The sequence below is a fragment of the Aphelocoma coerulescens genome, chromosome 4 (genome assembly GCF_041296385.1).
Source record: "Aphelocoma coerulescens isolate FSJ_1873_10779 chromosome 4, UR_Acoe_1.0, whole genome shotgun sequence".
Lineage (NCBI taxonomy): Eukaryota > Metazoa > Chordata > Aves > Passeriformes > Corvidae > Aphelocoma > Aphelocoma coerulescens.
Genome location: NC_091017.1, coordinates 47,592,418 through 47,606,882, shown reverse-complemented (window position 1 = coordinate 47,606,882; position 14,465 = coordinate 47,592,418). Strand labels below are relative to the sequence as shown.

The window sequence follows — 14,465 nt, the reverse complement described above, 5'->3', positions numbered from 1 at the left end:
CAGAATGTGAGTAAACACATGCAAAACCTTAAAGAGCAGCGTTTTCTAGTATGAGGTGTCTCTGTCAAGGTGAGAGGGAGGAAAGAGAAGGTTGTCCCACTCCCTGGTACAGAATGGGAAGGTGGTTCTTGCTGGAGCCTGACCCACATCCTGATGCTCATCTCCCACTCTGCATGAAACAAAGCCAACACATGGAGCAACAGCACAAGGGCTTCTCAATGTATCATGGCACTTGCTGCTGCTTGGGTCACCCTTAGCTCTCATACAGGCTTTTCCAGTAGGACATCTACAGTCCCCTTTCCAGGAAGAGTTCCCTTCCCTAAGCATTGCTCTCACCAGCACAAGCAGCCTTGGTCCAAGATACACTCTTGTCATTAGACTAAAATGGGATGGATGGAGTGATATCTCTATTCCCCTGTGGGTCTAAATTGTAAATATGTCACTGAACATCCCAGGAATGAGACAATTAACAGCAATTCCTGCATGGACCAGATTCCCTTTCTTTGAAACAAAATCCTGGGCTGATCCTCATCATCACTCTACCTTCTGGTTAAAAATACCTGACCTTGTGAAACTTCACAGCTTCTCTGGGCAGCCAGCCCCTCCCTGTCCAGTGAAACACCCGTGGAGGTCTACTGAGGACCAGGCAGTTCTGCCTATATCCACGTGTGGCTGTCCTTGATCTGATATCCCCCTGATACTGGCTCCTCCTATATTTAATCTTCTCCCACAGCTTGCTAACTACTTGTTATGCACCTACACGGACACATGCACTGAGCTGCAAGGGGGGATGGAGGGCTGGGGCTGGTGGTGGGTGGATGTGCATGTCAGGGCGTGCTCACCACCACCCTCTGCCCAGGAGCTGCGGCGCCGCTCTGAGGGGTTCCTCCTGCAACCTCCTCTGTAGTGCGGGCTGCTGCTCTCCATCTCCAGTGGTGGATGGGCTTTGCTCTCCTGGGAAGCAGTTGGAAGGAATGCTCTGTAGTGCCGACACTTCTCCCCGGGTCTGCTGTTTATCGGGGCGGCGGGAAAACACGCTGCCGGAATATTGAGCGTTTAATAAGTCAGTAGGTGATCAAATAAATCAGCGCTTCCCCCACAAAACAAAAGCGGTCTCATTCACCAGCGGGAGGCTGAGCGGCGGTGCTCATCGCTCCGCTGCCCGCGGTGGTGAAAGAAAACCGTGGGTGAATGGGAAGCTCGGGGTTTCCCTGGCACTCAGTCGTGCAGGCTGGGACTGCGGCGCCTGCCGGGGCGGGGGTGCCGCTGCTGCCGCCGCCGCCCTGCCTGTCCGCGCCCCTCCGCGGCTGCGGGCTGCCCGCTCCCGCGTTCTCCTGTCACACCCGCCGCGTTACGCAACAGCTGGTCACAGCGGTGGCTTTGGTTATCCCTCACCTCGGGCTGCCACCGTGAGCCCGGGCGGCTGAGCGCAGGCTGCGGCCGCATGAGCCCCTCCCGCCCCGCGTAGAGCCGCGCAGAGACACCGCCTGCGCTCCGCAGCGCCCGGCGGAGGCTGCGCCGCCCCAAGAGCAGCCCCGCGCTCCCTCTGCGGACTCCCCGCTTGTCCCCAGTCGCAGCACCCCCATGAGCGCTCCGGCCGGGATGGCCGTGGGTGCGCGGGGCCATCCCTGGCCGCCAGCACCGCGCCCAGCCCTGAGCACAGCGGAGAACAGCGCGCATTGCCATCCGCGCTCGCAGCCCGTTGTCCTGAATGGGAGACTGATTCCCCAAGCCCAGTTTGCTCAGAGATTTTCAACAACTTTATATCATGCAAGCGAGAAGACTCAGTCAGAAGAAAGTGCCTTTTTTTTTTTTCTTTTTAAAATTTATTTAGCAGAGCGCCCACCGCACGAGAGGGTGAGGGGATAGCCTGTTCAGTCAGCTGGGTCCTCCTTACGGCTGGGCAATGGCTCCCTGTTCCTGTGCTGCTTTTGGGGAACAGGGGAACCAGACCTCACCGGGCTCATAGGGGTGGCACAGGGCATCCCCGCTACCTTTCTCTCTGTCTTCCCTGTGCAGATCGTCCCCGCTGCCGAGGGTGCGGGGGAGGAAGAAGGGCTGCAGGGAAGGGAGGGCTGCCGAGGTGCTGCGTGTCCCCCCCCGCCGCCCCCTCGCTGCGGCGGCACGTGGTGCTCCCGGGACGCGGGTCCTCAGACGCCCCCCGCCCCCCCGCGCCCAGTCAGCCAGCCAGCCAGCCAGCCTCCTTCTCGAGGAGCTTTTTATAGCAGCCCCGACCCGCTCCCCAATGGGAGGTTTCTCGCCGCGCTCACGTTACCGTGCGGGTGCGATGTTAAATAAAGGAGGGGGAGGAGGGGAAGGGAGTTCGGCGCGCTCCTAATTAAGAGCCGGCGTTAACCAGGAGAGCTAAAAATAGCGCCGAGCGCTGCAAACCACCCAACCGCAGACAGCAACCCCCGTCGATCCCTGCCGCGCCTCCGCCGGTGAATGGAGCGGCCGGCGCTGAATGAGCGGCCGGGAGCATGAATGGGGAAGCGGAGCGCGGCGTGAATGGGGGGCGGGGGCCGCGGGGGGGCGCTGTGGCGCCGCGCGGCGGCAGCTGGAGCCCGGGCCGCGCACGTGCCGGCGCGGGGGCGGCTCGGTGTCACCTGGCGGCAGCGGTGGCGGCGGGCGGGGCGGCGGCGCGGGCGGGCTATAAAAGTGTCCCGCCGCGGCACATGCACGCTCCGGGGAAACTTCCTGCCTGCACTGCCGGCCGCCATGGGAGGTGCGCCCGCTCCCGCCAGCCCCGCTCCGCCCTAGGGCGGACAGCCCACCGGCACAGGGCGGCCGCGACCCGCGTCCCAAACTGACCTGCCCTGCCCTGCCCTGCCCTGCCCCCGCGGGAGGCAGCGCTGGCGGGCGCACCCCCTCCGCCAGTACCCGGTTGTGCCCTGGGAGGCGGCGGCGGCAGGATGAGAGTGAACGAGAGCGAGCTGAACAGCTCCGTCCTCCCGCGGGATCCGCCGGCCGAGGGCACCCCTCGCCGCCAGCCCTGGGTGACCTCCACTTTGGCCGCCATCCTCATCTTCACCATCTTGGTGGACCTGCTGGGCAACCTCCTGGTCATCCTGTCCGTCTACCGCAACAAGAAGCTGCGAAACGCGGGTAAGGGGCGGCGGGGAGGCCCGGGGGCGCCGCCCGGGCTGGGGTGGGTGGGGGTCCCGTGGCCCCGGGATGCAGCCCCGTGGCCTCTTCGTCTGCCCGTAAAACTTTCCCCGGGCGCGCAACTCCGGGGTTGGGCTCTTTGTCTCCATCCCCAGCTGGCGGTTATAGACTGTGACAGATGCCAAGAGCTCCGTCTTTCCTGCCGAGTCGGTAATCGAGCGGGAAAGGGTATTTTTAGCTCCCGCCACCAAATCCTGGTGTTATTTTTAGCGCTCGGCAGTTCCCACCTAGCAAAAGAGAATGGCAAGTAAGTCGTATTTAAGAATGAAATTTAGACATGGTACCGGGAATGCTGCCTTGGCATACAGTGTGTGTCTGTGCATGCTGGATGCTCTTCTTCTGATTGATTTTCTTTAAGTTACAGAAATGTCTCCAGTAACAAATTCTATGGTTGGAGCTTCAAATCAAGCGAATACGAAGTTATAAACATTGCAGGATTCAGACAATTCCCTCCCCCCACCTTTGTTCGCCTCCTACTTGCTGTCTAGGTGTTTGGGGAATGGAAAATATCTAACAGAAAACGGCTTTAGGCACTTTTTAAAAAAAAAAATCTCTAATTTTGACAGGATGGAATCTGTGCTGGTCTATTGAGTAAATCCCTCTTAGTTCATGGATTATTGGTCAGACAGGCAGGAACTTCTTCAGATTCATTCTGCTTTATCATGTCAGACCAGCTGCTGTGCACGTGTACCAAATCTGTGCACTCCAAACCCTATGCCTCTTTCATTGAAAAAAATACAGGAGCATGTGAAGAGAGCTGTACTGGTAATGAAAGCAGAATTTCACTCCCATGACAACTGAGAAGCTTGTTTTTTTCACAATGGAGCTGTCGGGGTTCTCATTGTTACTGCACTAAGTTCATTAGTTAGTGGTTTAAAATTCATCTGAGGGGGAACTTGAGCCTGGGCTTTGCTCTGAGCTATCCTAAGAAAGGTATCTAGTATTGGACTCTGGCAAACAGTGGCATGCTTATCTTTCTAAGGTTAATTCAGGTAATTCAAGTTTCAGGTTTTTTCAGCCATAGTGGAATGCCTCACACAAGATCAAAATGAAGAGTAACAGATTTTAATTTTTTCCTCCCTATGATTGCCACTGATGTAAATTCTAAAGGCAGTATTATCTTCCTGCTTTCATTGGCAGAAACTTCATTCACTGGAGCTGGCATTGTAACACGTGCAGTAGCATATAATTGAGAGGAGATTCCAACTCCAGAAGTCCACGTCAGGACTTGACTACCCTTGTTCTCTGGAATATTTTTAGATGGAGGGAGAAAGGGTTAAGACAAGCATATTATTGGAGTTACTCTAGGGAAATGGGTGATATTCTCCTCCTCCTTAATTAGTAAATCTGTACTTTAGCACTTCTGTGGGGAATTTGCAATACAGACAAGTCTGGTGAAGTCCGAAATAAACGTGGTGTCTGTTTTCTGGAGATGTAACTGAATCCTTGGGCTCTGTGTGTGTGCATACTCTCTGCTGTAGATATCGTGTAATCCCTCCTGAATCTCAACACGTGCTCACTTGCTCACTCTTACTGCATTTCTTGTTCTTGCCTTTTCTGTCATAGTGACTGTTAAGAACTGCAATAAACTGGCAACAGCTAGGAGAATAGAGCATTCTTCTGAACATAGTCTTTGAGACTGGAACATGAACTAGATACTGATTGACCCTCTGAAATTAAGGATTAATTAAAACAAGTAGATACTTGGTACAAGATCGTAAATAGTTTATAGTCTCAATTTAGGGGAAAAATAGGAGCAAGTTTTTAAAGTTCTTAAGTTTGAGGGTTTTTTCTTTAAAATATAGGGGCGTTTGGTACATGGATTAAAGGAATCTTTGGAAATAACACAAGTTTTAAAAAGGTCTTCTAAGAGTTCTTGACCAATCCTGCAAAAACCTAAGCCTGGGCATAACTTTACTTATGTGAGCACTACTGTTAAATTGGTCCTTCAATTAGGAAGGGGTTACCCAGGCAAATAAATTTGTAACAGAGCATACCTATTTAGAAGACCCTGGCCTAATACCTGTAAGTTTGAAGACTGAAGTCTCCCAAGTCTTGTTTATCCTAATTCGGGTCATTCAGGAAGAGATCAGATTGAAAACAATATGATTTATACATACAACTAATTTGTAACATGGTAATGCCAAAGGCAGTTATGACTTTTTACCGAAATGTAATAAGAAAGAAACTTCTGCTTTTGCAACAACTTACATTAATTAAGTCTTGCTGGCACATTTATTGAGGAAAAAGGACACAGGATGAAAATTCCACTGGAAAAAGGTCAGGGAGGAACAGAAGATGCCTCCTGAAGAAAATGTATCTCACTGAAGATTTTCTTCCCTCTTGGCAAGAGAGGACTAACAGAAATAAGGAGTATATAACCCTTTCACAAAAAGGTGGATTTGGTGGGGGAAAACATCTTGCATCTCTGTCCTACTCTCTATTATATACATATTTATTGGAAGATACTACAAATTGAACCTGTGGACTTATGATTTAAAAAGTGCATTGGGGAATAGTAGGAAGGCCTAGAAAAACCTTCTCAACAAGTGGTGTAACCTTCCTGACAGTCAGAAGGTTAGTAAAAGACACTGATCAAAGCAGAGGAGTCAGTAACTCGAAGTTTGTCTCAGCAAGCGAGGAGTGTCTGATACTACAGACTCCTTCATAGGCACAAGCATGGCTTCAATAGATGCTCTTCTAGACACAGAAGCTGATGATGCAACTGGTAGGATCCTCTTTTATTTAATGTACTTGACTTGTAATAAGTTTCATAGTTCTGGTCTGTTATTTCTTTTATGGTGGCTTTGTAATCCAAGAGGTGCCTGACACCAATTCAGTCCTGATGGGAGCAGCTGCAATTGAAAGCTGACCTACACAAAGACTGAATTTGGTTTATGATATCTGTAATCTTTTGACTTTGAAACAAAATTCAAGGGAAACATTCAAGGCATAAGGATTTTAATGACCATATCTTGATAGCATATTCATGCAGCTTGAACTTAAACTGATGTGCCTTCTTTAATAACTGATTTTTAAAAGGAATGAGAACACTTTAAAAATAAGTTTTGTGTAAATCCTTGTCTCATTTACAATTACTGATACTCATAGATCAGAAATAAGGTCATTCAACAGATCCCCCCTGGGAAGATGCAGTAAGTAGCCTTAGGGAAGGTGTATTTAAAAACTATTGGTACTTTTAGCAACAAGTGGAATTTTTACTTGAAACTGTCAACATCAAATCAGAACATCTCAGAAAACCGAGGAGATCGTTTAAGTGATTTAACGTAATACTGCACACAAATTTGGTAATTGGTGGTATCCTTATGCCTTTGATGTTACCCACACCAAGAAAAACAATGCATCAAGAACAAGGTGAGGGAGCAGTTCTAAGTCTTTGACTATGGAGAGTAGTTTTCTGGTAGTGACATCAAAATGTCAGCATACACCTGTTCTTTTGGTGAAGGTGGATTTTGGTACTCAGTAATTGCAGGACTGGACCATTCTTAAGGTCAATGAAGAAAGTTTTCTTGAATGGTAGTACACTTCTTGCTCTTCTTTCTCTTCCTTTTGAAACTGTTCCCTTGGCCTGGTGGGTTGCTTTTTTTCTGGGTGCTTTGTGTGCTGAGGTCAAGGGTTCCCTGACTACCCCTCCAACAGAGTCCTGTGTGGGAAGGGAAGCCTCCAGCAGGCAAGAAGGGAGGCCCAGTAGTCTCACCCTCACTCCTGTGTGCCTGTCCTGTCTGCTAACACCTGACATGGGTTGGGATAATCCAGGGAGTGGTGCCAAGCTGGTAACTAGCACCTACCAAATCAGGGCAGAAAGCTGCATTAACCCTTTTCTCGCCAATCTCTGTTCTGTGTTAGGTGTATTTGGGTTTTTGTACTTTTTTCTAGTTTTCCATGTCCTTGGCCCAAATGTTTTGTTGCTAAAACTTTGTTTTGTTACTGGTGAAGAAGGCAGAGAGGAAGTTTGACATAGCTGAGGCCCCAGGGCCCTGAGCAGCAAGATCCAGTTAACTTCACTAGGACTGCACACATGCTTAAACTTACCTATGTGTGGTAACTACTTTTCAGAATGGGATGGCAATGAAAAAGGGAAAAAACCCCAATGTTTGTATGCTCAATCTGCCTCACATGTTTTAGATCCCCAGAGTTCTGTGAAGACAGCACTGTGAGTGCTCAAAAGAATATAATGAACTGGAGGGTAATTGCTCTAAAATCTCTAAGATCAGTGAAGTTGCTTTTGAAAGAACTAAGGAACACAGCTACTTCAGGTTCCTCAGCCATGTGTTGCAATAGGGATGTTGCAACACTTCAGATTTTTTTTTTCTTTGCTAAATAGTACAGCCATTGCAGGATTAGGGATGGGAATCTATCAGTAAGAATTTAACTTTGGAGGCTTTTCAAGCTGGCCCTGGGTTTTGATTTGAGCAGTGTAAGAATCTAGTTCAAGAGTGCTCCTCTCTTAATGCATTTTCTAGAATAAAAATTTTAAAAATAAGGATGGAGCTATCTTTTGATAATCAGATTGGAGATATCATCAGCCTTTTCAGAAAAACATTGTTCTTGATGATGTTTTGTTTTTTAGTTTTAAAATTATAATGTTAAATGCTCTAGTAAAGATTGTTCTATCTAATAAATGAAACTCTTGTTGTGAATTGAGACTAATGAAATCATTCTTTTTGTCACAGGTGATCCTTGGACTTCGTTTTGTGCCCTGAGAGACATGGTAGCCCAAGAAATACTTGACTCAAGGAAGAGACTTTAGAAGATCAAGTTATAGCACAAATTCAGGGTTCTGATAAAAACTGAGATGTTGATGGCAATGAACATTATTTCAGAAATTAATAACTTCCAGTATTAAAAATGGTAAGCTGTTTGGGAGAAGGGAAAATGTCTAGAGGAGATGCTGAACTTTGCAAATTGTTGAGCAGAACTGAGCATAAAAAATACAGTTTCAATAAAGTTGTTCCTCAGACTGGTTTTGACTGAATATTTTACTGAATCAGAGGTTTGCTTCAAAGACTTGTTTAAATAGTGCTGTGCTGTTAGTGACCAAAAGTAGAGGTGAGTATTTCAAATAATTAACAACTTATTCTTACTAATGAATTTGTCAAGCTCAGGTATTTATTCTTTTTGCAAGATTCTGCATTTTGAAGTTTCTAGAGACATTGCTTTTTTCTAGTTAGCTGCCAGTGGGCAATGGTACTTATATGCTCTACTATTTGCTGTCTCATTTAGGTTATTTTTGAGGGGTTTTCTCTTTATGCAAAAAGTTTCTTTGCATCTTTAATTTTCTTATTAACAATTTCTGATTTGCTTCTATTCTTATCTCTTTCCTATTTCTTTTTATGCTATCTACTTTTCTTTCATAACATAGATACTTGATGTCTTTCCAGCATTCAGACATCATCAGCAAGTCTAGGTTAGTGACAGAAAATGCTACCAAGAGTAGGCATCCACTGCTGATGTGACAGTGTCTGTTCTGTTTCTCTGGTGAGGCTTGCTTTCCTAGGGCAGTAAAAACTTTGCAGTGTCAATTCAATGCTATGCATCACAGTTTAGTTTTGCAACGTCAATAAGAATTTGTCCCCCTTGCTGTTGGCAGTTTTTCTTCTAGTCACATCTGTGTGCTGCCTTATAATACCATATTTCCACTCCTGAGAAAAAAATTACAGACCTCTGTTTCAGGAGGACAGGTCTTAGAATTCCTCAGGATAACAGAACACAAATTCTTAACAAAGCAAAAAGTGTTTGCTTATTAAATGAACAAATAAACATGTATTTAATGTGTGTAGTTAAGTAATGCTTGGGACTATCATACAAATGCTACTACTAAAGAAGTGTTCTTTCCAAATCTAGCCCTCCTGAAGTCGCAGGTGGACAGGTGGGATAATCAAGGTTTCTACTTTAAATGGCAGAATAAAGGTCTGATTAACTTCTTACTTATTTTTTAGGAATGGATAAAATATGCAATTGAATTTCACTAGTGCCCTTAAATTCAGATGAGAAGCATGCTGCAAGCTTCTTGATTTTTTTTTTCGACTAGAGTAGCAACTGAAAGTAATCAGCAAAGCTATTTGTAGTGTTTAGATAGAAGCTGTAGAAGTCACTAGGTAGCTTTGTGGTAATAACTGACCAGTATGTGTAAAAAGTTTCATGTTCTATAGTTTTTTTAATGAGGAGGCAACTTTTTACCCTTTCCTTGAAGAAACGCCTAACACCAGAAGTAAAAGATTTTGAGCTCATTCTTTTCATTTTATAAATTTCCTAATAGACTACCAGGTCATATAGTTATATATGTTTTTATATATATATATTCTTCAAAAATAGCAGTTTTTGAAGAATAGGTATTAGACTACTGGTCTTTGTAAAAATTCAGTTCTTGATTACATCAGAGAATCCATGCTTGAGTTGGGGACTTAAATTTGGTTGTTTTAGTTTTGGGCAGGGTGGTGGGTTGGGTTTTCTTGATGGTGGAGAACTCATCTTTTCCATTGATAGAATTTCAAAATAGTCCTTCAGTGTTTCATTTGGACTCTCTACCCTATCATAAGAACCCCTGTTCTCTAAAATGAGAGAAGAGAGAAGCAGCTGATTTTAAACACTTACATGTGTGACCCAGCACTGAAATTCTCTAGTCAAATACATACTAAGCAGCTGGAAGGGTTTATGGTTAATTTCAGGTTAATTATATTTTTCAGTTTAGACCTTTAAACTGACTGTTCAGCTACCTTTATTGTGTAGGTTGGACTGGGTATGTACTTTTTTCATTTAGGCCTACAGAAACCCCATTCAGAATGATGTGTACATGATATTCTACATGTGGTGCTGAAATATAAGGTCTATTGATACCGTATCACCTTGGGGTTGTTGGTTTGTTTGTGGGGTTTTTTTGGCTGCAGATGCAAGGTTAGCAAAACTAATTTGTCTTCAGGGAGAGGTTACCAAGCAGAGGTGGTTTGCCCCTGTGCTGACAGAGGTCAACTCCATGCTTGGTATTGAGGTCAGTCAGTAATGTGACTTCTTTTTTAGTCACCTGTTTCAGCTGCACCAAGTATAAGCCTATTGTGGTTATGGTGCAGCTGCCAGAACTTTGTTGTTTAGCCAGACAAAGTGCCCAGCTCTGTAGAGATGAACCAAAGTGGTGAATGGGTGTGGGTACAGGGATCAGCTTTGGAAATTGGTATCCAGTCACACCATGCAGAAGTTTATCCAGATCTTCACATTCTGAGAAAAAAATCATGAGTATTTTTTTCCCGGTAGTGACTACGGGGAAAATGAAACCTGGAGGTTTCATTTTATGTTTCTGTTTTCCAGAATGACTGATGAAGAGTTTTCTACTCTTAAGTCTAACTTGACTTTTAAGGACACATTCATCTCCCTGTGTGTATTTGGGAGAAGAAAGTGTTTTCATTTTCACAGGTAAAAGAGCCCAATACAGTTAGGGTGTGACATTTTTGTTAGGATTACTTTTAAAATATGAGACTTGCATATTATGAAGAACCAAAGTTTACATAAATGCAAATGAATCATTTACCTCAGTTGCATTTTGTTTCATTTTGGATGAAGAATTAATGGTCTCTAAATAAAAGTTTGTGTGTTTTACATTAATATGCTCTGTCTTAATTATAGGAATTATTTACATTAAAGATGTCTCCAGATTATCTCTGACTGTGTAATGCTAAGATCTGCCTTCTGTAATTGGAGTACTGCAACAGGCTGCAACTATCATGCAGGTTCACATAATTTTAATCTACTTTTTAAAACCAGGTTCTTCCCCGCATTCCCATTATTCTGTATTGCATCTCTGAACCTTCCCTGAATCTCTGTTACCGAATTAGTTCTTACTTAGAGCACAGGATTGAATGGGACATTTTTCAATCATCAAATACAGCTTTCAGGTGTTGTGGGTGTTCATAGAAATCCTTTTGGAATCACCTATTTCCTTACTCCAACTGAAGAAGATTGTTGAGACACTGGAAGGTGGCTCAGTGAGGTTGTGGCTGTCACATTCCTTGTTCAAGTGTTCAAGGCCAAGTTGGATGATGGCTTGAGCAACCTGGTGTAGTGGAGGCTGTTCCTGCCCATAGCAAGGGGTTGGAACTAGATAGTCTTTAAGGTCCCTTCCAACCCAACCCATTCCATGATTCTCACAGCCTAAACATATTTTCTGTCAGTTTATATGCTTTTGCTGTTGTACCAACATTACATAGCATTACTTAGCACCTCTCTATTCCTGTAATGAGAATAAAAGTATCACCTCTTGGCTGTTGTTTTGTTAGTCAAAGAAAGGTTGGTATCAAATTCTGTTAGTCTTTCTATAAAATAACCTTTGCCCTTTGCAAAAGAGCACCACCTCCAGGAGTATGCCTGATCTCTGGAAATAACTTCCCTAAAAGTGGTTTTACTGAAATCAATAGCAAATCTCTTATCAAGGTCAGTGCCTGTCTTGCTGCTTCCATTTTTATGTCTGCAATACTTGCCAGGGAGTAAGAAGGTTGCTGCTCACAGCCTTAAACCCAGAGTGTGGTAAGCAGAGAAATCTTCTGTAACTGGACTGAGAGTAGGATTTTTGTTGGATCACGGATAGTCTTGTAAGAAAGCTGAATACAGGTAAGGTCATAAGTGCCTGACCTATATATCCTGGGGTGGGTGCACTGTAGGAAGCCACTTACAATTTCATGTGGAGTACATATGCAAGCTATTAAGTCTGAAAATTGATGCTTCAAGAACACACTTGGGAATAAAGAAAACACGAGACCACCAAGGATTGCTACTGCAGTGCTGTCCTTTGTAGGGTTACAAATGGGAATTGTTACTTGGGTCAAGGACAGTTAGCTTGTACTAGAGTTTTCTGCTCCAACGACATATGTTCTTGATATATTTGTCCTCTTCTACTTTCTAGGAACTCATTATTCTTTATTATGTTCATTAATCAGAGTAAATTGGGGCTTTGCTGCCTCACTCTACAGATGGGTGGTTCTGTTGTGAATTATATCGTCATATATGTGTATGATGTTCCTTTGGAAATTTCTCAGTCTGACTGTCTGTGACCACTTAATTTTGTGTAGTTTGGGTTCTTGAATTTACAGATATAGATACATCCAGAAACATTTCCTCTGATTTGGTGGTTTTTGCAGAAAGAACCTTTTCATTTAACCTTTTTTTTTTTTTTTTTTTTTTCCTGTAATGCAGCATCTGCTGGCACATTGTAACTCATATTTTTGTGTATTGTTTTTGAACTCCAGAAATTACAATCTCTCATACACAGGAGAAGAATATTCAGCATTCCTGAGGGAAGGGAGGACAGTAATCTTTCCTTACTTTCCTCCACCTAGACACAGGTGCTGGCTTTAGTTCTTGAGATAAATTAGAAGAATTTCGCTGTTCTTGTAGTTTGTGCTTATTGAGACAGCTTCCACAGGAATTTTTGTATTGGTGAGTGTTGTGTACACATTATCTTCATTGGCCAAGCTCATTCTAACTATTCTGGATGCAAACTTTCAGGGCTAGAGAGTTAACAAAGTAGTTCTCATCAAGCTCAGTAAAAGAGCTTTTCATCTCCTCTTTATACTAGTAAGTATGGAGAAGACAGCAATTTGTGTCTTAGCATATATTAAATATCTAATGTAGAGCTCAAAATGCAGTCAGATTTTCTGGCTCTTGCAGCAAAGGTTTTTGAGCAATTTTTTTGGCAAATAATTGGCATTTCTTTTGTGTCTTCACTTACAAATTTGTGTACATACTACCATTTTTTGCAGCTCTTCTGATTCCTTTTTCTTTTGCCCATCCAGTGCATCCCACTACTGCAGTGCCTTATGATATTCTCAACTATGAACATTTTGTTGGTTGGTGGGAAACTGCCTTGATTTTCATAATTTTGTGGGACAATACTTGTCTTGTTTGTAGGCAATCCCCAAAAATATTTTGTATTTACCTAATATACCCACTTTTCTTCATTTACTTCTGCACGTTCCTATGAATTTGTTGTGCTTCTGCTCATCATACATTTGCACTTTTTCTTTGGATGATCCATACCCATTGGGTATTATGCTGAGGATGGCATATCTCCTGTACTGAAGAAAAATTTTGCACTTTTCTTCCTAAATTATTTGCTGCTGAATTTTTTGGTTTGTTTTCCTTTGGTTTGTTTTTTCCCCATGTTTTGAGTGTGGATGTCAGGTTTTTTCTGAAAGGCTCTTGTTTTAGAGTTATTGACTTGGGTCTCTCCCTCATGGGATCCTTTACACACATTCTGTCAAAACTGGTATGTATACACTCTGTAAAAATAGAATTCTAAGATGCTGCCCTATTCTTAGGGGCATTATGAATACTTATTTTTGTTATTATTCCTGGTAAGAATTTCTAATGCATAATTTGTGACAATCTAGGGAAGATTATACAGTTGTGCAAAGCTCGCACTTGTGCCTTGTTAATACCTCTTGCAGCTGTTGTTACCTGCAACGTGACCTAAAGATGTGGCTGAATCTGACAAACATGGGCGTGCAGAAGTATGAATGGAAAAAAGAATGAAGTGTACACGATACGTTTAAGTAACCTAGTGGGTGTAGAATGTGCAATCTGCTTGCTATTGGTGCTTGTTTTGTACTGGGATATCCCATCTGTCACAAGAGTGATACATCTTCTCATTGCAAGCTTTTCTAGTGGGTGTTTTCTTTTACTTTTCTCAAGCTGCCAGAATGCTTCCTGGGGTAAAGCTGCCTGAGCACGTCTTTCTAGTGCAGCCATAACTATCACCAAAGCAGTGAATTGTTTTCAAAGTCTTTTTGCTTATATTTAGATATTCATATTATTTCCTGTCCCCATATTTACTCAGAAAAATTTCTTGATCAAATTCAAATTTCACAGAGATTTCACCTCTTTCTGTGTTTTGAATTGCTGATTGTTCTCTGTGATGACTGGACAGAATGTTTGCTTACTTTACTCAAAAACAAGAAATTGCTTGTCTTGCAAATAAATCTCCAAATCATGAATTTGCTTGTGTTGTTCTTTGGTCTGCTTTCTTACACAGGTATTTCAATGAAGTAAATGAAATTTTCAGTAGTAACACTGTGAAGCAGCTCCAGTATGTTTCATTTAAGCTAATACCCATTCTGAAGAAATATTTACCAGCATTATTTTAAGAATTTATTTTGTTGGAACAATTGTGCATATTCATTTGATAAGTGCAAATCCAGTATGTGATCAAATACTTTTTATAGAAACACAGAATGTTGACTTTTTAGTACACTGGAAATAAGGGACTGTCTAATGATCATCTGTAAAGTAAAATT

General features: G+C 43.5%; 1 protein-coding gene across 1 annotated transcript in view; it reads left to right on the top strand.

Annotated features, from left to right (window-relative positions):
* Positions 1–2,670: 2,670 nt before the first annotated feature.
* MTNR1A (melatonin receptor 1A) overlaps positions 2,671–14,465 on the top strand; it is a 52,328-nt gene continuing 40,533 nt past the window's right edge. Inside the window, exon 1 of the mRNA XM_069013928.1 lies at positions 2,671–3,105. Coding sequence (XP_068870029.1) covers positions 2,913–3,105 — 193 coding nt within the window. The 5' untranslated portion in view covers positions 2,671–2,912. The remainder of the gene's footprint in view (positions 3,106–14,465) is intronic.